The following is a 23,596-nucleotide window of genomic DNA, read 5'->3' on the forward strand; positions in this document are numbered from 1 at the left end:
CAGGCAGGCGGTAAGGAGTAAGGGGTCCTGGACTGTGAGAGGGCACAGACCAGGCTGAGGGATGACCCCAACCCCCCAGTGCAAGATTTTGTGAACTGGGCCTCTAGTATATAAACACTGAATGGCCAGATTATTATGGTCTCTGAACGCATAATAATCTGGCCACTCAGTGAATATCCTATATAATAAAAGGCTAATATACAAATTGTCCCCTGGCCAGGCTGGCCGGACCCTACCCATGCACGAATTCATGCACCGGGCCTCTAATATACACACACACACACTGGCCAGATTATTATGCGTTCAGAGATCATAATAATATGGCCACTCAGTGTATATTACCCTCACCCGAGGATATGCCTCCATTGATTCTAGAGAGAGTGGGACATTGACATGAGAAACATTGTCACCCAGACCAGGACAATGCTCCAACAACTGAGTCACCCAGCCATGGCATATTGTCTTTGTATGGATGAGAAAACCTCAGGGAAGTAATTTAAGAAAAAGTACACAATAGATCTGGGATCCCTAGAGAAAGCATGTATTTAAGTACTTAATATATTGTCTATAGCAGCAGTCGCCAGCTGGTGGTCCGTGGACCACTGGTCTATAGTATAGTAGTGCTCAATTTGTGATTGTCCTTTGTTTCCTTTATACCTTATTGTTGTTATTAGTCTGTATAATCAGAACTGCTCACTTTGTAAAAACACTTAAAAGAGTGTGTAGGGAGATGATTTTACACAATGCGAAGAACAGGAGACTACGTTGCTGGAGAAATCATAGTGTTTACTTCTAAGTCTCAGTTCCTTCATTTTTAAAATAAAAAGATTGGGTCAAGTAGGTGGTTTTATTTTAAATAAAAGTGGTGAAACTATTTCTTTAGTCTTGAGGGAGCCAAATATGTTAAGATGCTAAAATCATTGTCTAACCATGCTCCATACCTGAAACTAAATACAAAGTAATATTGAATGTAAACTAATTGAAAAAAATTTTAAAAAGAGGCTAAAATCAGTTGCTTTGGTTGACTAAGTACAACTTATTTTTATCTTTTTTTTTCATTTTTAATATATTTTTATTGATTTCAGAGAGGAAGGGAGGAGGAGAGAATCATTGATTGACTGCCTCCTGCATGCCCTCTACTGGGGATTGAGTTGCAACCTGGGCATGTGCCATTGACCGGAATCGAACCCAGGACCCTTTAGTCCGCAGGCGACGCTCTATCCACTGAGCCAAACCAGCCAGGGCGAGTAAGTACAATTTAGAAGCTCAGGGTGAGCAACGCCAGCCAAGGCCAAAGTAGTGTTTTGTTATGTGGCACTCACAGTAGGAAACATGGATGGGAATGAAGGAAAGGGTTTCTGTCTTATAAAAACATATAAATTTAGAATTTTTTCTCTCTACATTTTTGAGGATGAGGAAGTTGGGAAAAGTTGACGGGGAGACCAAAAGAAGTGAAGGTGACAGAAAGTTGAGCCCAGGGAGGTAGAGTGGTAGAGAGGAAAATAATCAGAAAGAAGGCAGGATCTGAGAGGCTGAGGTAGGGAGTCTCTACTCTAAAATTCCAACCCTCCAAGGCTTTGGAGTGTTTTGAATTGGGTGTGGGCTCCATCTGGTGGCCCTAGGCTCCAAGTGCAGTCAATGGAAGGGACCTTGGGGCCTGAGGTAAGTGGCATTTGGCATCTCCTCAGATTCCACTTAAGGTTGTTTCTCTTTCCCCCTGGCTTTTCCTATGGAATCATTGTTGATGCAGTTTTTCTCTCATCAGTGATTGCTGTTTTCTCTTATGGCTTAAACCATGGTTCCCTTCCTCCTAAATCCCTAGTTTTAGATGTAATCTTTGATTGTAGATCTTTGTTCTTTTCTAATATATGCATGTAGTGCTGTAACTTTGTCTCTAAATATTGCTTTTGCTACACCCCACAAATTTTGATAAAGTTTTATTTTTTCATTCAGTCCAAAGTATTTAAAAAATTTTGAGATTTCTTTGACCGATGTGTTGTTTGATCTTTTTAAAAAATATTTGGAGGATATCCCAGCTATTTTTCTGGTATTGATTTCTAGTTTAAGTCCATTGTGGTCTGAGAGCATAGTGTATGCTGTTCTTTTCACTTTGTTAAGGTGTGTTTTATGGCCCAGAATGTCATCTGTATTGGTGAATGTTCCATGTGAAATGTATATTTTGCTGCTGTAGTAATCTGTCCATATCCTTTATATCCAGTTGATTGAGTTTATGTCCCTACTGATTTTCTGTCTGCTAGGTCTATTTATGATAGAAGGGTATGGAACTTTCCAATTGTAGTATTGGGTTCATCCATTTCTCCTTGTAGTTCTGTCAGTTTTGGTGCTCTGTTTTAAGACAAATACATGTATATTTTAAGGAAGGACTATTGTATCTTCTTGGAGAATTGACCCTTTTATCATTATGTAATACCCCTCTTTGCTGGATAACTTTCCTTGCTCTGAAGTGTGCTGTCTGAAATTAATGGAGCTCCTCCAGCTTGCTTCTGATTAGTATTAACGTGGGATAGCTTTCTCCAATCCTTTACTTTTAATCTTTATGTCTTCATTAAAATTTAAAAAATGGGTGTTTGGTAAATAACATACAATTTGGGTCTTGATTTTTGATCCGCTCTGACAATCTTTTTTAATTGATATAGACTATTGATGTTTAAAGTGATTCTATAGTTGGATTAATAGTTACCATATTTGTTACTACTGTTTTGTTGCCCTTGTTTTTTGTCTTTTATTTCTGCCTTTGGTGGCTTTGATTGAGCATTTTATCTGGTGCCATTTTCTTTCCTTTCTCAGCATATCAATTAAACTTTTTTTTTTTAATGGTTGCCCTAGAGCAGTGGTCGGCAAACTCATTAGTCAACAGAGCCAAATATCAACAGTACAATGATTGAAATTTCTTTTGAGAGCCGAAAACAGACTTCTGCGCATGGGCCACGAAGTTTCAATAGCACTGTACGTGCGCGCCTGCACGTGGTATTTTGTGGAAGAGCCACACTTAAAGGGCCAAAGAGCCGCTTTTGGCACGCGAGGCGCGGTTTGCTGGCCACTGCCCTAGAGTTAGTTCAAATACAAGTACCTTATAAAAACAAATATAGCCGAAACCGGCTTGGCTCAGTGGATAGAGCGTCGGCCTGCGGACTGAAGGGTCCCACGTTTGATTCTGGTCAAGGGCATGTACATTGGTTACGGGCACATCCCCAGTGGGGGGTGTGCAGGAGGCAGCTGATTGATGTTTCACTCTCATCGATGTTTCTAGCTCTCTATACCTCTCCCTCTCTGTAAAAAAATCAATAAAATATATTAAGAAAAAAAAATAAATATGATCCTAATTTCTTTCTCCTATCCCTTGTATCATTGCTGGCATTTACTTCACCTATACATAAATTATGTTCATTGGATGCATTGTTGCTATTATTTTGAACTGTTATCTGTTAAATCATTTAAGAATACGGAAAATTAGGCCCTGGCCTGGTACTTCAGTTGGTTAGAGCATCGTCCGAATATGCCAAGGTTTCGGGTTTGATCCCCAATCAGGGCACATACGAGAATCAACCAATGAATGCAAATAAGTGGAACAACAAATCTATGTTTCTCTCTCTCCCCCTTCCTCTAAAATCAGTTTTAAAAATTAAAAATTTTATTTTACTTTTACTCATTCCTAGTCTAATGCTCTTCCTCTATGTGGCCTGAGTTTTTTACCTATACAATTTTCCTTCTCACTGAAGAATTTCTTTTAATATTTTTTTCAAGGCAGGCCTACTGGCAACAAATCCCCTCAGTTTTCATTTGTCTGAGAAAGCATTTCTCTTTACTTTTAAAGGATAATTTTGCAGGGTACAAAATTATAGATTGGTGTGTTTTTCCCCCCTCAACATTTTAAATATTTCACTCCACTCTCCTCTTGCTTTCATGATTTCTGAGAAATTGGATGTAATTCTTACCTTTGCTCTATAGGTATTTTTTCTTCTGGCTTCTTTTAAGGTTTTTTATCTTTGATTTTCTGCAGTGTGAATATGATATGCCTAGGTGTTGGGTTTTTTTGTTTTTGTTTTTCTTTTTGACATTTATCCTGCTTGGTGTTCTGAGCTTTTTGTGTGCGTGTGTGTGTTTTTATTGATATGTTTTTGTTAATTTTTAGGGAGAGAGAAATGAAATGGTTAACAGGGGGAGCCTAACCTATTGGGGTTTTATCACCTACTGAGAGCTTTTTTAAACTCTGAGTTGTCCACACTGAGCTTCAGCAATTGTCAATTGCAATTTAGGTTTTCTTACCCTGGTACTAGTTCCCATGGAGGTTCCTACTGTGGAAAATTGTGATTTTTCTGAATCCACTTGTCTAATTTTGGGGGGAAGAGTTTTTCTCTGTGACCTCAGTTTTCAGGTAGACCTAAGAAGAGTTACTGATTTTCAGTTTGTTCAAAGTGATGACTTCTAGGCTGCTCACATGCTGGACCTGAAACTGGAATTCTGCCCTACCTTCTCTATGACTTTTACTTCTTTACTGCCTTACTTTTTTTTAAAGGTATTTTTTTTATTGTGGTAAAAAATAGTAGCTGTACCATTTTATTTTCCCACTAACAGTGTACAAAGATTCCAGTTTCTCCACATCCTTACCAACACTTGGCTACATCCTAGTGGGTGTGAAGTGGTATCTCGTGTTTTTTTTTTAAAAGTATTTTTATTGATTTTAGAGAGAGGCAGGGAGAGGGATAGATAGAAACATTGATCGGCCTCCTGCATGCCTCTCAGTGGGATGGAGCCTGCGACCGGGGATGTGCCCTGAATGGCAATCGAACTGTGACTTCATGGGTCAATGCTCAACCTCTGAGCCACACTAGCTGGGCTCATTGTGGTTTTGATTTGCATTTCCTGAATGATTAGTGATGTTGAGCATTGCTTGTTGCCATTTGGATATCATCTTTGGAGAAATTTCCATTCAAGTCCTTTGCCCATTTAAAAATGAGGTTGCCTGTCCAGGTGGCTCAGTGGATTAGCATGGTCCCATGCACCAGGAAGTTACCACTGGTTATTCCTGGTCAGGGCACATGCCCGTGTCGGGCTTGATCCCCAGTAGGGGGCATGCAGGAGGCAGCTGATTGATATTACTATCTTTCCCTCCCCTTTTCTATCTAAAAATCAGTAAAAACATACTAAAATTTTTAAAATGAGTTTTTGTTGTTAATTAATATTATAGCAGTTCTTTATATATTGCTTATTATGCCTTCTCAGTATGCTTACTCTCTATTACCAAGTAATAGTGTTTTTCTTGAAATCTGATTTCTTTCTGACTTACATGTTATTATTTTCCATTGTTTTAGTTCCACTTTGATTTTATCCTGTCCCTCCCACCCAATTTTTGTTATTAACCGATTCAGTGCTTGTTTGGGTTAAATTTATTTACTTGCCATTCCTTCTTCCATCTCATGCCTTCCTTAAGTGATCAGTTTCTGTGTTCTGAAGTACATTTAGAAATAGTTTTTTTAGTGAGGGTCTGTTAATAAACATTAAGGTTTTTATTTCCTTCTCAACTAGGCACAGATTTAATTTTGGTTGAGATTTTGCTTCCTGAATATGAGGCTCCATTGCATATCTTTTTATTTTATTTAATATAAAAATATTTTTACTGATTGCAGAGAGGAAGGGAGAGGGAGAGATAGAAACATCGATGAGAATCATTGATTGGCTGCCTCCTGCACGCCCAACACTGGGAATTGAGCCCGCAACCTGGGCATGTGCCCTTTCTAGGAATCAAACTGTAACCTCTTGGTTCATAGGTCAATCAATGCTCAATCACTAAGCCATGATGGCCGAGCTCCATTGCATATCTTTTATCAGCTCATGAAATTTCTTAGCTAGTAGCTCTTTACAAATTGCCTCCCCCCATTCTGTCTGTCCCTTCCTTTTGTACTATTTATTAAACTTTGTCATTTTTGGACCTCTTTTGTATTTCTCCTTCTCTATTAACCTCTCGTTCTCTTTTTCTATATTTAATTATGTGCTGCCTTTTGTAATTTCCTCATATCTCTTCTTAACCACTGTACTCTTCATTAGCATCTATTTACTATTTTTCTTTACATTTCTAGCAAATTTTATTTGGTTAATTTAAAAATCCCGATCTTCGTTGATAGCATCTTGTTATTGTCTCCTGTTTTTGATTCCTTCTTTTATGATTTTAAAGATTTGAATGTACTTAATTTATGATCTGTAGCCTATCTTACTTTGGTTCTTATTGGTGTAAACCTCTTTTGTTCAGTCATAATAAGAGTGGTCCTTATGTGTTTTGTAGTTTGGACTTGCAGACTCAGGTTCAGCAGGACTTTATCAGTGGGACGCTTGTGTGAACTCGGTAGGGATCGCTTTTCAGACTATTTTTGTTTACCTCTGGTAGGTTTCCCAGGGATATTACCAGGCTGAGACCATTTTTGGGTTAGCTTCTCAGTGAGAGCAAGTCATCCTAGACCTCTCATTCTCTAAGTATACTATCTTCCCTTTCTGCCTTAATAGAACCCAGGTCCTGTTATCTTCCTGTGTCAATAAAGTGATTTTTTTTTTTCACTAGTCTGCTTCTTTCCCTGAAGCTATAGTTCTTAACATTCTTAGGATTGTTTACTGCTTTGCTACCAAGACTTTCCATGCATTATCTCAGAACAGTACTGGGGAGAGAGATGGTAGACATCATTATCCTGATTTTACAACCAAGTAAAACCCAGGCTGTTTACGTAATGATTTATAGAAAAACTAATGACTTCCTGAGATTATGAAGATGGCAAATGGTGAAGATTTTCTCATGGGAAATGAGGCATTCTTTTTATTGTTTTGTTTTTATTTTTTTGCCTCTGGAAAGTGCCCCAACCAGGGTCTGAACCTGCAACATTTGTATGTGTGCTGACTGGGAATCGAACCCGTGACCTTTTTGGTGTAGGGGACCACACTCCCACCAACTGAGCCACCCTGGCCAGGGCGCTGGTGGAATTCTTCATTAGGCTGAAACTATATATCAGTTCATTATCAGCCATAAAGAACCTTATCCTGTAGGTTTATTCCAATTAGAGGACCTGCTATGTTTTAGGCACAAGAAGCACATTTGAGAGCTGACGTGCAGATTTTATATTTACTGCCTGACATGCTTCATGTTTTCCTTCTGTAGAGTGATAATGGTCTCCAGCTGCCAAAGAAGGTTGTGGATGCCAAAAGAAAGGTAACCATTTCTCATCCCCCCGAGTGGAATTGGATGCCTCTTGGAGTTCACACTGGCTGACAGTAGACATGGCTGAGTTTACAAACTACAAGGATACTGCCTCCAGCCGCCACCTGCGGTTTAAGTTACAGAGTCTAAGCCGCCGCCTTGATGAATTGGAAGAAGCCACAAAAAACCTCCAAAAAGCAGAGGATGAGCTCCTGGATCTGCAGGACAAGGTGATTCAGGCAGAAGGCAGCAACTCCAGCATGCTGGCTGAGATTGAAGTGCTGCGGCAGCGAGTGCTGAGAATCGAAGGCAAAGATGAGGAAATTAAGAAAGCAGAGGACCTGTGTCAGCTGATGAAGGAGAAACTTGAAGAGGAGGAAAACCTCACCCGGGAGTTGAAATCTGAGATTGAGCGGCTTCAGAAACGAATGGCCGAACTGGAGAAGCTAGAGGAGGCCTTCAGCAGGAGTAAGAATGACTGCACCCAACTCTGTTTGAGCCTGAATGAGGAGAGAAACCTGACGAAGAAAATCTCCTCTGAGCTGGAAATGCTCAGGGTCAAAGTGAAAGAACTGGAGTCTTCTGAGGACCGCCTAGATAAAACTGAGCAGAGTTTAGTGTCAGAGTTAGAAAAGCTGAAATCATTAACTCTGAGCTTTGTAAGTGAGAGAAAATACCTGAATGAAAAGGAGAAAGAAAATGAGAAACTTATAAAAGAGCTCACTCAAAAACTGGAGCAGAACAAAAAAATGAACCGAGATTATACAAGGAATGCTTCTAATCTTCTGGAAAGGAATGACCTGCGGATTGAGGACGGTATCTCTTCCACACTGCCATCCAAAGAATCCAGAAGGAAAGGCACTCTGGACTATCTAAAGCAGGTAGAGAATGAAACAAGAAATAAATCTGAAAATGAAAAGAACCGAAATCAGGAAGACAATAAAGTCAAAGACCTTAACCAAGAGATTGAGAAACTTAAGACACAAATCAAACATTTTGAATCTTTGGAAGAAGAGCTTAAGAAAATGAGGGCCAAAAATAATGACCTTCAGGATAATTACCTAAGTGAACAAAATAAAAACAAACTCTTAGCCAGCCAGTTGGAGGAGATAAAACTACAAATCAAGAAACAGAAAGAATTAGAGAATGGGGAGGTGGGAGGGGAGGATGCTTTCCTGTCTAGCAAAGGCAGGCACGAGAGGACTAAGTTTAGAGGCCACGGGAGTGAGGTATCTGTGTCTAAGCACACATCTCGGGAACTGTCCCCTCAGCATAAGCGGGAAAGGCACCGAAACAGGGAGTTTGCTCTTAACAATGAAAACTATTCTCTGAGCAACCGGCAAGTTTCCTCTCCTGGTTTTACGAATAGGAGGGCAGCCAAAGCTTCCAACATAGGGGCAGGTACAGATAGTGGGACTCAGGAGACAAAGAGAACTGAAGATCGATGTGCATCTGGCTCCTCTCAGAGTGAAGGGAAGAAGTCCAGGGAGCAGCCATCAGTGCTTAGCCGCTACCCTCCAGCTGCTCAGGAGCACAATAAAGTTTGGAGGGGTACTCCCAAGCCAGGCACTGAGAGTGGGTTGAAGGGAAAAGTAGAGAAGACAACACGAACATTTAGTGATGCCACCCATGGATCTATTCCCAATGACATACTGTGTAGAGCTGACAAGGCTTCTGACACCTCCACTGAGGCCCTCTTTGGCAAGAGGGGGCAGGCGCCTAGCAATGGAAGCCAAGTAACTCAGGCCGCAGACTCTGGCAGTTCTAAGGCCATTGGCGCTCCGGCCTCATCGCGAAGATCTTCCTCAGAAGGGCTCTCTAAGGGCAAAAAGGCTGCCAATGGCCCAGAGGCTGATACCAGTTCTTCCAGTTCCAAGGCTCCACTTGCATCAAAGTATCCTTATAGCTCCAGAAGCCAAGAGAACATCCTTCAGGGTTTTTCAACCCCAAGTAAAGGAGTTGATCAACCTGTAGCAGTTGTGATGGAAGACAGCAGTCAGCATGAGGCCCTAAGGTGTCGTGTCATCAAATCTAGTGGCAGAGAGAAGCCAGACTCAGATGATGACATGGACATGTCGTCTCTTGTTACCGCCAAATTGGTAAACACAACCATCACCCCAGAGCCAGAGCACAAACAACAGCCCAGCTCTAGAGAAACAGGCAAATCCCGAGGGGGCCTTAGAACAGCCCTGTCGGAGGATGATAAAGATGTCGGGACAGAAAATGAATCTGTGAAACCTGTCAGAGCCTCCACCAATACTGGGGAATTCCCAGAGGCCAATGGTGCTGGAGTAAAAAGTCAAAGGCCCTTCAGTCCCAGAGAGGCCTTGCGGTCCAGAGCTGTCATTAAACCTGTCATCATTGATAAAGATGTGAAAAAAATCATGGGCGGGTCTGGAACCGAGGCCACATTGGAGAAACAGACATCCACCTCCAAAGCAGGACCAAACAAAGTGACAAGCAGCATTACTATCTATCCCTCTGACAGCAGTAGCAGCAGCAGCCCAAGAGCCGCCCCAGGTGAGGCCCCGCGGGAGAGGCACACATCCACCAGCAATATCCAGGTTGGGCCACCAGACCTCACATCAGTGAGCAACCATGTCAACCCCCCCTTTGAGCTCTCCATTCACAAACATGACATCACCTTACAGTTCACAGAGGCTGAAAGAATGGGAGATGGGTCCCTGAAGAACAGGCCTGAAACAGTGGTCTCTCGGAGCAGCATTATCATCAAGCCATCGGATCTGTTGGAGAGGAATAACCATGCACCCCCTGCAGAGACAATCAGGTGGAAAGGCCACAGTGCTCCTTCAGAGGTGAGCCCTTCAGAGGCCAGGCATGTCACTGTGCGGAATGCCTGGAAGAGCAGGCGAGATTTGAACTCTTTAGAAGATCCCGCAACTCAGATAGGTAAAAATGTGGTGTCTACCAATGCCTACACCCAGAGGTCTTCGACAGACTACTCAGACCTTGAACAGCCCAGGTCTTACCTTCTGGAGCAGGGTACTCGAAGGGTAGGAAACCCAGGGGATGGCCCTGAGCTCTCTTCTAGAAGGACCCAAAGTAGCCTCACTGTGTCAGAGATGCTCACTCGCCGGAATCGGGTGGGAGATGCTGTCACGGCTGCGGCTTGGAACCACGTGGCAGGCATGGTAAGTCCCACTTCTTTCCCCACTTCAGCCGTCCCTTCCCCCCTCCCTTTGCCCCCCTTTTCCTGGCTTGTGTGACTCCGGATTATGGAGACCATGGGGCTGGGAAACAGTGGGTAGCTCAGATAACTGTTGAAAATCAGGCAGGTTTGCCCTTAACAATAAAGTACCTTGAGAAAGGTATTTGACAGAGGAGCATGCATTTCCAAAAGTCCTTTTTCCAATTTGTCTCCTGTGTTTGTCTTCATGTTTGCAGGCCTCAGAAAAGGAGACCGGGCCTGCTTTCTTGGGTTGCCAGAGCAGCCAAAGGAGCTCCCCTTCTGGCTCCACAGAGCAGCACCTGGAAGCACAAGAAACGGCTGCAGGGAAGCTGAGTAAGAGGAAGCCCAGGGCCCTTTCTGCAGAGCAGAGGTGGAGCCGGGAAACGAATTCTGGGCTGCCTCAGTTCAGGCAGAGGGTCTTTACCAGCTGCTAGCATGTAGGGCAGGGGTGGGGAACCTTTTTTCTGCCTAGGGCTATTTGGATATTTGTAACATCATTTGAGGGCCATGAAAATTATTAACCCAAAAATAAACCTGCTATATTTAGTCCAACATTTAACTTACCTGTGATGTCTTGGCAGGGCCAAAGTGATTTGGCGGCCTTATACAGCCCGTGGGCCAAACATGCCCCACCCCTGATGTAGGGGATGAAGAGAGCTAGGGCTTACAATGGGCCTACTTTATAGGCTTTATGCCTGAGCATCTTTTTGCCCAGGATACCTGTCAAGCCCATTATATCATCAGTCTGAAGGTAGGTCTGGGCCCTGTAGCTCATTACAGGATAGGTAAATCCAGAAGCTCCTCTTCATTTGAGGGTCAGACTGTCAGAACAGCATTTGAAGGGGAAGCCACTGGGAGTATCTTTTAGATGTTGGAGCCTGTGATGATGACATTTTGGATCTAGATATTATGACTCTACTAGAGGCCCAGTGCACAGATTCGTGCACCGGTGGGGTCCCTCGGCCTGGCCTGTGCCCTCTCGCTATCTGGGACCCCCTCAGGGATGTCTGACTGCCGGTTTTGACCCAATCCCCACAGGCCAGGCCGAGGGACCCCACTGGTGCATGAATCTGTGCACCGGGCCTTTAGTATGCATTTAAGACCTTTGGTTAATCTCTTCCCTCCCTTCCCCCTCCCCCCTTCCCTCTGAGATTCATCAGTCTGTTCCATGTTTCCATGCCTGTGTGTTGAGTGTCTGTCCCCGTTGGTCAGTGTGTGTCATAGCTACTGGTCGAACGGTTGCTTAGGCTTTTATATATATACTAGAGGCCCAGTGCATGATTGAATCATGCACGTGTAGGGTCCCCTACATGCTTTCGCTTTTCGCGGTGGAGCTGGGCGCCTGTCCGCTGGTGCACCAGGCCTTGGCCTGGTGCCGGAGCAGACAGGCACCCAGCTCCCCGACTTTTGATGGTCCGCGGCCGCTGAGGGTAGCCCCCCTCAGTGGCAGCGGATCCCTGCCTCTCAATGGCCGGATAGGCCACCCCGAGTCCCTCCCCCCAGCCTCCCGCTGCCCAATTGTGGGCGTAGCGGAGTGATGGTAATTTACATGTTACTCTATTATTAGATAGGATATACATATATATGTATGATAGATGTTAACACTTGACAAAGCACTTCTCCACCTACTTACCTCATTCAGTCTCTCCAACAGCTGTAAGCAGGTTTTATCTCCATTTTTTCAGATGTAGAAACTGAAGGTCAGAGACAGAAAGCGCCTTATCTAAGGCCACCCAAGGGAAATACTGGAAGAACTAAGATTTGAATCCAGGGTTCCTATCTTTAAGTCCACTCTTCTTTGTACCCTGCCACCCTTTCTCACTCATACTTGTGTACTTTCATCTTAATTTGCTTTGGAGCGCCAAAGCAAAACATTAACAAGGCAGAAGTCGGGTAGAAGAGCAGTGGAGTGAAAGATGGGTGTCTAGCTCTCTGAAACTTTGGCTGTCTGAGATATGATGAAGGGTAAGTGATGAGGAAGATAGGATATGGCATATGAAAGGGAAGGCATGTGACTTACTGGTGGGAAGTAGGGAAAAAGCTGTCCAGCTTTTGCTTCAGCATACTTCCAGCCTACCCACCAAGGAAATGGCTCTCACCGAGAAGCATGCAGTCTTCATGTGCAGAACTAGAGGACCAGTGGCTACTACTTAAGGGTACCACTCCCATGGCCCCATTCCTGGCCCTGTACTCTGTAGGGCTCCTGTTCACTTGTGAACCCCCCAGTATCCCCAGCAGATTGGCATTTGCAGTCTACTCTGATTCCCAAGGAACTTTTATAATGACCTGTCTTTGCTGGTCTGTCTGGGCTAGATCTCCCTCTGCCCGGCTGGAGAGGGACCACTGGGAGTGAGGGTATCATTGTTACTCACTGTATTGTCTTCCACATCTCACTTTTGTCATCTATTGGCACAGGAGGAAGGCGATGACTGCACACTCAATGTCTACAGGCGACCACACAGCTCCGTGGAACGGCCTGAACTGCCCGTGAAGCAGGGGCTGTCAGAGCCTGGGCAAGTACAGGCTGAGGAACGGTTACGACCAACCAGGCCCTGTGCTGAGGAAAACTGAGCCAGCCGGGTGAGGTCTGCTGTGTCCTCTGCTTCTGCTCAGCTCTTCCACCTTCCCATCCTATGAAGGATCCCGGGCCAGCTAACTGGGCTAGACACGAGGCCTTGGCTGGGAGATTGTGGCAGAGAGCCAGGCTGTGGCTCAGGTCATTTTTGCCAGGCGGCCAATGGAGATCAGAAACTACAAGCTGGACAGTCACCCAGGCCCAGCCTTCCCTGATTGATGCATGAGTCCTCTCTCCTTGTCCCTGCCCTGTTCCCAGTAGAATCGGCCACTCTGGCCACAAATAGGGAATGATGTAGAAACTCCTTATATCCTCACCACACAATAGCCCTTTCCACACAGTTAATGTTCTGATTTCTTGGTCTCCTCACCACATCCAATTCACTCCCTGTCTGCCCTAGGGACCTAAGTACTGACACTAAGACTTACCAGCCGTCAGCTCCATTTAGGGAGCTTCCATTCCTTTCCCCTTTGGAATTCCTCAGACTTTTACCAGAGAGGTCTGTGCTGCCTCTAGGGGAATATGGGACTATGACCTGGCCCCCTTGCTGACCACTGTTTCCTGGGGGCAGAGCACACAGGTACCTGCCCACCTATTGAAATGACATCATCCCTCCCCCGACCCCAGCTCTCAGCTCACCTTCCAAAGGCACCTGGAAGTGCACACACCTCATGCATCTCCTTCCCTGGGCACCAATAATGCTACTGGCATTGCCTGCTTCTCCTGTGGCTGGAGACTTCACGCTGACTTTGTTTCCACCTTCGGACTATTCCCCAACTAAACTGGGCCTGACCCAGCATACTCTGCCTTCTAGGAAGCGCCCAGCAAAGGGGAAAGTGGACAGGAAGAAGCACTTTCCCATTAGTCACTCCACAAAGCAATAGCTCCGTGAAAGGCCTGGACTTTGTTCCTCCTCTTCCATCCCCTAGGGAGGAGGTATCGCACTTTACCAAGCTGATGCATTCCTACAGAAGTGGGCCCATGATTCCTGCAAACCAACTATCATGATGACTTCATGGGAGGAAAGGTAACACATGCCCATCAGGGGCCCCAGATTTATACAATTCAGAATGCAGCAAACTTTTCAGGAAGCCACATAAATAAAAACCGATCAGTTTCCTTTACCCTTCACATGGGGAAGTTGAAAAGAACCATATAATCTTGACACTGCTATTTTTATAGCATTCTCAGTTCAAAAAAGGGATCCCCTTTCAAAGGCTACCTTTATGAAGCAGACACTTCCTTCATAGTGAAAGAGCATTAGAGCAGGAGTCAGGAAAGCTAGATTTTCTTAATGGCTTTGTACTTTGCTTCCGTTTCCCTATCTATAAAATGAGTTATTTGAAATGGTTTCTAGGTTCCTAAATCTGGCATTCTCTTAAGATCCTTCTTTTTCCATCATCCCACTGGGTGGTGATGGTGTGATTCTTGATTTTGTAAGGTGTCAGTGATCCAAATGGGTTTGGGGAATGTGTCCTGTGATGGTTTTCCTGGGCCCTTTTAATTGTAAGGGTAAGCTCAGAGAAGCTCCGTTGACTTCATTTTTCCAGTCTGTAAAATGGCGAGATGGATGATCTCTGCAGCCCTTCTTGGCACCGATGCCATACAATATCTCCTGCTTGCACTTCCCATAACACCAGTTGGTGTGTCTCCTGTTTCTATGCTTCTTGAGTCATCTTTTCTGCCTTTACGCAGTGTGGCAATCAGTGTTCATCCCCATGTCTGCATCAGATTTGGCAGTGCTGGAGGCTTGGGGAGCACCTACTGTCCTTTCAGGGACAGGAATGTTCTCCCATTTCCATTTTCTGGAGTTTTGCCAATCTAAAGGCATAGTCATGATGCTTGCCTTTACTTCACATTGCTGCCTCAGATGTTCAACTTTAGATGCAATTTTCAAAACCCCTTCCTACTGGGTCACCAGTCAGAAACTAACTTTCTCAAGGCTGCAACCTCTCACTTATAGTCTCCTTGCCATTCTTCACTGGTTGGCAACCCTGACAGTCCAAAGGAAACTGACTGTCTTCTATTGGTGGTTAAGTAAGAGTCTAGGAAAGTCTGTGGCTCTTCTCTGCTGGTAGAAACATGAGTGCCAAGCCATGCCTTCAAAGTTCTCGCTGATAATTCTCATCTTGGGCACTGGAGCCCTGGATTCTGGTGCTGTAGCTCCTGGTGCCAAAGTCTGGATCTTTTCACATTTCAGCAACATCAACATCTGCCGCGACCCAGAATGCTGTGTGGAAGAGGGACAGCTCCGATACTCTCTTGCTGGGGCGGCTATCTTAAAATCTGAGTGCAATAAGGTTTGATTGTACCAGTTATTTCAGGATATTTTGTTTCATCTGCACATTTTCTAGAACTGCTGAAAAATAGATTCTAAAGGAATGTCCTCAGCATTACAGAAAATACCATTTGTAATAGCCTGTGAAGGCTATAGGCTCAGTTATCTTAGGCTTCAAATGGCTGGCAAGGCTGGCTCTCAGATTCCAAAGTTGGAAGACACGTTTTTGAAAAGCAACCTAGGTGAGACCATCTGGATCCAGGCCTCACCATCAGGGTTTCTGGGAGAAACATCCAAATAAAAGGGAGACCTGGTAGTTGAATAGTTCTCTAATCAAGCCAAATATTCCCTGTCTCAGACAATAAACCCACTTTATGACAGGCCTTTTCTGCAGCTTAGCTCGAACTTTCAGTTTTCCTGGCAGGTGTGTAGTTGTGGGAGGGTCCTAGTGAGGTGGGGAACCTGGCTCTCCAGAGCTGCTTTGCTGGAGGAAGTACCTGCTCTCACCTGTCTCTTGCCATTCTGGTATTAAAAACAACTGGAGAAAGCTGCAGGGATATGGGCAAAAGGAAGCAGTGGCTGTTCTTGCTTTTGAGTGGCAATGAAACAGTTATAATGTGGGTTACAGGGATTTGCAGTGGGGCCAAGGATTCCAACCTTGTCCACAAGATTGCACATAAATCATCCCTCTCTCATGGGGTGTGAGGGGGTCTATATTGATCTTGGACTTGTCATCCTGGAGCAGTTTTAAGTTCATTATATTTAGTGGGTTAGTGCCAAGTGCTACCACTTTCCAATAAAGGAACAGGGACCCAGCCTCTGGTCTGGTCCCTAGCTGCCTTTTTTGGTGTGGTTTTTGTTTTGTTTTTGGTTGTTCAAGACTGCTTTGGAAGAGCTGCTTTTAGGGATTATCTTTTGAATACCCTGAGTGGGGAACAGTGTTCTCCTCAAAGCCTCATAACCAAGATCATAGGAAAGGGGCCCTATTTTCCTGCTGCTTCACAGCTCAGAACAATGTACTGAATGGAATGTATTTTTAAGAGAATAAAGTCTATTTTTTTGTATTTTAAAGATTGGGAGGGCTAGGGAAGTAGCCCTCAAAAACTATTACATTATGTTGGTCCACACTTACTTGCTCAGGCAGGTGCTCGGGCCTCTCCCCTGGCTCTTGGAGTCTAGGTGCAGCAGCTTCTACATTCCTGCTCCAAGCATGGGAGCAAGGAGGCCGGACCCTGTCGCTGGAAACCAGGGCACAGCCATGAGCGGTGACTCGGCTCCTTGGGTGCATGTGTCTAGTTGAAGCTGCCTGTCTGCATGTATCCTCTGGCTCTAACGCTGTCTGTTGGCTCTGCAGCACAATATGTAACCAATAAAGCTCCCTAGTTTCCATGTGTGTGAGTCATCTCTGCATACAACTGTTTTCTATGTGTGGGTGCAGCTAGTATATTTCACTGTATGTATTTAAAATTCTCAGCCAATTACTGGTGCTGTAAGGACTGGAAACATAGCTGAGGCTTAGTAAAGAACATATCTAGAAGCCAAAACTGAATTGGTATTAGAATCTTACAGCACCTATTTTATTGCTACATTTTATTTTTAGGCTTGTCACACACAAAACAATCTTTTCTCAAGCTGCCTATGCCATCTATTTAAAAAACAAACTCAAAAGCACCTAACACTGGTTCAAACACCTTAACCATCCCCCGCCCTGCCCCAAGGTAACAATATTAATGGCAGAGCTGAGCTCCAAAGTCGTCATACTTTCCATTGTAAGCTCTTCTCACCTTTACATCAGTTACACCACTTGCCCTGATCCTGGTGTGCAAATTTCCTAATTATTGTCACTCATTCTAAAACTAGGGAAAAAGACCTCCAGTCAGACCACCAATGTAATGTCCCTTAAACCTTACTACGAATAAAACCTCATTTAGGGAAGAATTCACTAATGCAAGTTAAATCCAATTTCTAGAAGCAGATTATACACACACATTTAGTCTGCTAAGAGCCCTTGGGTAAGGAATAGGCAGGCATTCTGTTCCTACAAGTCTTTACCTTACATGGCAAAAGGGACTTTGCAGATGTGATTAAAGAATTCTAAATGGGGGAGATGATTGGGTGGTCCATCAAGTAAATCACAAGGATCCTGAGAGTGAGATGGAGGGGGATCTGAAGAAGCAGAGATTGCTGTGCTGTTAAGATGGAGGAAGGGGCCATAAGCCAAGGATACAGACAGCCCCTAGAAGCTGAGAAAGGCAAGGAAATTGAATCTTCCCTCAGAGCTTGTTGGTAATTTGTTAGAGCAACAGGAAATTAATACACTAGCGAAGTTACCCAAAACCTTGAACTGCTCCTTATGTAGAACTTGCCAAAACTTTATACCAGTACCTTGGCTAGAAGTACAGTGAGCACATACCCATGGAGGGAATCTGGAGAATAAAGCCAGGATAGTCTGTGGAGGACTACCCAAACTTGGCGTTGTCTTGTGCTTTATCTTGAGAATTCAAAGTTTCCCAATCTCCATACGCTCATGCGTTTGGCACATGGTCACCCTCCAACTCCAGTGGGGAAATCTAGCCTCACAGACCAGGAAGCCCGTTATTCTATAGGAGCCCCTTAACCCTATATTCTGACCAAATCATTTTTCTCCTTTAATAAACATCCCCTTTATGTAAACACATAAAATGAACATCTCCAATGGAGTAACACTCCTGTCTTGTATACGGCTCTAACCCTAAGGGAAAACAAATAAAATAGATAGGACTAATTTTATATGAAGTTTTATTCTCAAAATATAAAAAAAACTACCACACACCAAGAGACTTAAGGTGTTCTCTCATAGCACTTGCTCGCCTCAGTCTTGAAGAACACACACTTCCACACTATAAATGGACAAGTGCCTTCATCCCTGGCTCTAAGTCACTCAAAGGAGACAACCTCCTTGGCCACCTGACCATCCTGAACTTCGGCAACTGACCGGAAGCCCAAAAGCCAGGGCAGGCTTCTCAGGAATCTACTATTGCTAGAAGAACTTTGCTTACACAGCAGAAGACACACACGTTGGCCTCTTCCCTTAGGATACATTTGTTTCAAATGCTTGGGGACTGCTGTGCAGGGACACCTGGTGTGGCCTGGCGAGGTAGGGTGTACATGGCTCCCAAGAATTGGTCTGCAATCCTTCCTGCTTCTCGGAGGCCACTCAGCAGAGCACCATGGACGGTGGCTGGGTAGTTACGGATTGTGTGTTCTCCAGCAAAGAAGAGTCGTGGAATTGGCTATTTCAGGAAAAAAAGAGGAAATCAGCACGTTGCCAATATACCTTTGTTACTGTGTTAAAACTTCCAAATTTCTGTTGGCCTTTGAAGCTGAACTCACCCACCCCCAAATCAGTAGCCCATCATTCTACCAAAAAGGGTCTCCCTTAGGAGCAGGCGTTTTCTTAGAACTGACAGAACTAGGAGGGGACAAAACTCAGCCCAGTCTCAGTTCCAGAGTGACACTTAATTGCACCTGTTCTTACATTCCAGTTTAACTCGGGGGATACCCAGTTCTAAAGCTGACTTTGCCTCATGTAGGACCTACTGGAGGTGGGGGTGACTGCCCTGAACCACAGAGCACACAGCATTTGTTCTCACTCAGCTCAGAGCAGGTCTTCCTTAGCGCAGGGTCCTGAGAACACTTACTATTTGGAGCAGGGTCAGGCATCATCTAGGTAAGGGCCCAAAATTATTTCTCAGGGGCATCCCCTGGAGATCCCTAAGTGATTGGGAGCCTGCAACAATCCTATGAACCATTACAAAATGGGGTGCAATTAAAAACATCTTTTATTTTGTTTTATAGGGACAAAAATCTGAATACAGGCGGTTTAGATTTAACTAAGCCAAAATGTGAGAAATCTGACACAAAAGATACTGCTCCTCCCTTTTCCTCTGCTCTGGGTTATTTGAAAGGGTCCAAGACCGAGTGAGTAAATCTGTAACAATCTGGCATTTTCACCCTAAGAACCTGGGATACTGGCCTCTTCCCAAATAAGCCCAGATACAGTTTGTTAGTTTCTCACCTGTGGGGCACCTGGAATTGAGGGGCCAGGAGTGATTGGCTGAGCCATTAAATCATAGTCATTCCCAGATGATCCTGCAGCCACATAGGAATAGGAGCCCCGGGCCCAGGGATCAGCACGCCAGCGAGACACCACCGTTTCCTTGGGCTAAAGAAAATACCATGGGCACAAGTTACTACTGGACACCAAGGACAAACCAGTAATATATCTGAAAGGTGGAAAAATTGTGAGTGGAGATACAAGTTCTGAGAGCTGAAGAGGAAACAGACATGAGAGCCAAGTGGTGAATGCTGATGCTTTAAAATATATAACACAGAATGCCTTCAGACTGCAAGGAAGCCTCCAAATTGCACTCTTGTCTATGAATCCAGAGACCCACCAAGGACTTGATCTAAATTAAATTCTCTCTTACAAATTCACACGAAGTATTAATATATGTCCTTTCAAAGGAATCAAAAGGGTCTATAAGTGTTTCAATGGGCCTGAAGAATAGAAAAAAGTACCAAAAGATTCTCTTAAGACTTCCCTGGGGGAGTTTGGCCACTTTGAAAGGTGGGGTGTGGTGGTAGTAAGATTCCAAAAGCCGAGACGACAGACAAGCGGACAAATGCAGCAAATAACTCTGAATCCCATACTTAACATTAGCATTCATGTAAATCCATACACACTTCTCAATTCTGGCTGAAACTCCTGCCCAAGTACCTGTGCTGCAACTTAAGAGAATATGTCAAACGTGTCTTTTGTCCAAATCCCAGGTCCCACTTGTCCCCACTCACTTACCTGGGGCACTGCACTGCTACCAAAAATCCCTTTGAGGATGGCCAGGCATCGGCCTACAATCACATCGTCACTTATGTTTTCCATGATGCCAGCAGCTTCTCCTGCGACTAGTGCCAATAGTATTGGAGCTGGGGAAACAGAAAGGACAATTCCAGGGTTTTCCTACAGACTTTTCTCAGGAACCTCTTTATGGGCCCATTATTCTTGGTGCTCTGAAATCTGACAACCAATAGACATGCACCACTCAGCTAGAGACAAGTTGTTTCTGAAAAGGTAACTTGAAATCTACCCCCAGAAGGGAGCTGGCAAACTACAGTGGTGACTCATGTACTTCACTGTTTATAACTGCAGAATGTGGAAGTTCAGATAGCATTTCAGACCTTGTTAACAAAGAAAACAAGTATCCCTATGGTGAGACCAAGAATTCTTAGCCCTGCTCACTGGAGACAGCTCCACCTTTACTCATCCATTTGGTGAATATGCAAGAGACTTAAGGGATAAACACAGTAGTAGATGCTGGGGATATAAAAACAATAAATGACTACTCCACAGACAAATATCACAGATATATAATTATGAACTGTGATAGAAGATATTGAAGAAAAACACAGGATACAGAGAAAACAATACCGAGAATTTAGATTTGAAGCAGTGGAGGTATGTGTATCTTGTAAGTCCTCTTTGAAACAGTGACATTTAGGTGAAGACCTGAAGGCTGGGTAGAGTAAGCCGTGTTGGGAAGGAAGAGAAGAAGAAAAATAAAAGCACCCCAGGAACAGTATTTCAGGGCAAAGGCCCTGAAGTAGCAAACAGCATGGTGCAATCCAGGATTCCAGGAGAGCAGCAAGGGTGCCTGGAGCCCAGAGAGTGGGGAGGGGTGAGGATGGGCTGGGAGGAAGGAACAATGAGGAAGCTGAAGGAGAGAAGGGCTGGGTTATGTGGGCCTTCTTAGTAATGGCCAAGATAACGGAAAGCCCTCAAAAGATAGAAGCAGGGATAGCAGTTAGTGGCTGCTGGCAAAACTAGAAAGCATTTACCTTTAAAGAAGTTCTAGACGAGGAAAAGGTAAGAGAAGAGAGTGGCTTGGACTGGGGGGTGGGCAGTCGGAAAGTAGAGGAGCAAGTAGGTCTGAGAGATGGTGAAGCAAGCACTGACAGGACTTGATAGTCTGGGTGGGGGAAGGGAAAGAGCGCTCAGCTGTTGTCAGAAAGCACTGTGCTCAGGGAACAAGTGCCTCCTCTGGACTCGTGGCCCCGGCCATGGGAGGATGTTTTAGAAGCAGGCAGTGAGGAGCGACGGAAAGAACTGGGGTGGGAGTCAAGCTGTTAACTGATGTATCTACACTGTCAAGGCCATGCCTACTGATACTGCTGCACAGTACATGTCCCACATTCTTTTCCTGGAATGAGGTAGAGTCTAGATATACTTTCTTTTTAGAGCTCTGTATAGGAATAGGAGCAGTCTAATTATGTACAGAAGAAAGCACAACCGGAGTTTCATACATTTCTAAGGGAAGTGATTAAAGATTTAGGGGTAAGTCAGACATAAAAGTGAGAATGAGGAACACAAATTTCCCCTTCCAGGAAGCCTCCCTGGGCTCACCTCTGCTGGCAGGGCGGATCCTTCCTTTTCTGCTTTTTTTTTTTGCAGGCTTTCACCCTGCCATCTCCTTACCGCCCTGTTCTGAGACTGCCTACCTCATTCTATCTCCCACAAGTTAGTTGTGGGCTCCTTAAAGGCAGGGTTTTTTTTTCCATATCCCCAGCATCTATAAGGGATTTCAGGAATTGCTTATAGAGTTAATGAAAAATCAAGACATACACACACACACACACACACACACACACACACACACACACTTGAGAAAAACCAGAATATTCCTAATTCTGTATTCCTTTAAGGACATGAGAAATATCAAAACTAGAAAGCAGTTACCTTTATAGAGGTTCCAGAAGAGGAAGAGCTCACCCCTGCTGGCAGTCGTACTGCCGACATGCCCGAACAAATTGACACTTGGATCCCAGAACACCCGGTCAAAACACAACACCACCTATCCCAAAAAAGAAGCACATGAGCTGGCAACAGGGCTCCGAGAATATGGCTTTAAGCACAGCTATGCCTCAAAAGAAAGTACTTTTTCTTCAGACATTATTTAAATTTCTTCTAATCTTTTATAAAAATAATTTTTAAAATATTTGTACTAATTTCATAGAGGAAGGGAGAGGGGGAGAGAGAGAAAAAAACATAAATGATGAGAGACAATTATCAATGGGCTGCCTCCTGCACGCCCCACACTGGGGATTGAGCCTGCAACCTAAGCATGTGCCCTGATCAGGAATTGAACTGTGTCCTCCTGGTTCATAGGTTGATGCTCAACCACTGAGCCACGCCGGCCAGGCTAATATACTCTTACTATACGTCTAGAAATCCTTATTACAAATTTATTACTTAGAATGACATTTAGCTCTCTTTTTATAGGCTTGGGTTTGTGAAGTGACCTCAGAAGACTACGTTCTCAAGGATATTTTATGCATAATTAGGCAATGAAGTGAATGAATGAACAGAATTCACCCTATATCAGAATTGAGAGCACAACAAGATGTATAAAAATGCAAACCCTTCTCCTGTCCGAGTGGAGGGCAGCTAGACTGGTACTTGTACAGTGGGCATGAGAGAGGTGTCGAGGGCAGGTTACCTTGTTAAGGTTGCCAAATCCCATCCTTTGAACTGCAGATGTTTTCCACTCGGGAAGAGGTGGCACAAACTGTACAGCTGGTGGCTGCTGCTTCAACACACCCAAGGGCAGGGTACAGAGAACCGCATCACATTTGTAAATAAAGGTCTGGCTGGTGGAGCGGGTATTCACAGCAATCACTTCACATCCTATAGGGGTTTGAGGGAAAAGACTTTACTGGTGAGGAGGATGGTATTGATGAGGGTATGGAACACTGAGTGTACAGCAGGCTCTATATGCCATCCCAGTTAATTCTTCACACAAGTCTATGGAGTCGGTTCTACCCACTATTTATAGAAAGAAACTGATGAAGAAGTGAAATAACACAGGTAATAAGTGCCAGGATTCAAATCCTAACACTCAGAGTCCTTGATCTTCACCACTGTACTACCTTAACTGCCTGATACAGAGATCTCCTGGACTAGTAAAGGACCTGATAACTTACTAAAGTTAAGTAAATTTAGACCAAAATTCAGAGTAAAATGTCTGTCCCAAGAGAACCCATAACTGCTCCACTGTGGGTAGGTGCTTGCGCCTCGGGGCGAAGAGAAGAATGATAGCAGAAGCTCGCAGTACAGACCCAAGGGATGCGGCTCAGAACTGTGGAGCTTGCTATTCCTGGGAATGCACTGTGATGCTTAGCTTGCCAGAACATGAATGAGCTCAAAGCTGGCCACAGAAAAGGCACTGAAAGTAGGTTCACCTTATTTATTCTCATGTGAGCTTGATGTTTTTCTTCATTGAATGCCAAATCCTCACCTGAGGATTTTTGTTTTAAAGA

At 44.3% G+C, this 23,596-nt stretch overlaps 2 protein-coding genes across 8 annotated transcripts in view; one reads left to right on the forward strand and one right to left on the reverse strand.

Moving 5' to 3' along the window:
* Positions 1-16,741, forward strand: part of LUZP1 (leucine zipper protein 1) — a 108,769-nt gene extending 92,028 nt beyond the window's left edge. For 3 of the 6 annotated variants that reach the window (XM_079777227.1, XM_079777228.1, XM_079777225.1), the window contains exons 3-4: positions 7,163-10,353; positions 12,807-16,741. In XM_079777227.1, the coding sequence (XP_079633353.1) occupies positions 7,282-10,353; positions 12,807-12,962 (3,228 nt within the window). In that variant the 5' untranslated portion in view covers positions 7,163-7,281 and the 3' untranslated portion in view covers positions 12,963-16,741. Of the gene's footprint in view, positions 1-1,085; positions 1,248-7,162; positions 10,354-10,606; positions 10,725-12,806 lie in introns of all 6 variants that reach the window. The other 3 variants (XM_079777226.1, XM_079777224.1, XM_079777229.1) reach the window with 2 other exon arrangements.
* Positions 16,742-17,276: 535 nt separating this feature from the next.
* KDM1A (lysine demethylase 1A) overlaps positions 17,277-23,596 on the reverse strand; it is a 68,011-nt gene continuing 61,691 nt past the window's right edge. The window contains exons 16-20 of one of the 2 annotated variants that reach the window (XM_079777230.1): positions 22,777-22,964; positions 22,017-22,131; positions 20,082-20,209; positions 19,302-19,448; positions 17,277-18,516 (exon numbers count right to left, since the gene is read on the reverse strand). In XM_079777230.1, coding sequence (XP_079633356.1) covers positions 18,331-18,516; positions 19,302-19,448; positions 20,082-20,209; positions 22,017-22,131; positions 22,777-22,964 — 764 coding nt within the window. In that variant the 3' untranslated portion in view covers positions 17,277-18,330. The remainder of the gene's footprint in view (positions 18,517-19,301; positions 19,449-20,081; positions 20,210-22,016; positions 22,132-22,776; positions 22,965-23,596) is intronic. The other variant, XM_079777231.1, reaches the window with a different exon arrangement.

This window comes from Cnephaeus nilssonii, assembly GCF_951640355.1.
Source record: "Cnephaeus nilssonii genome assembly, chromosome: 7".
Classification (NCBI taxonomy): Eukaryota; Metazoa; Chordata; class Mammalia; order Chiroptera; family Vespertilionidae; genus Cnephaeus; species Cnephaeus nilssonii.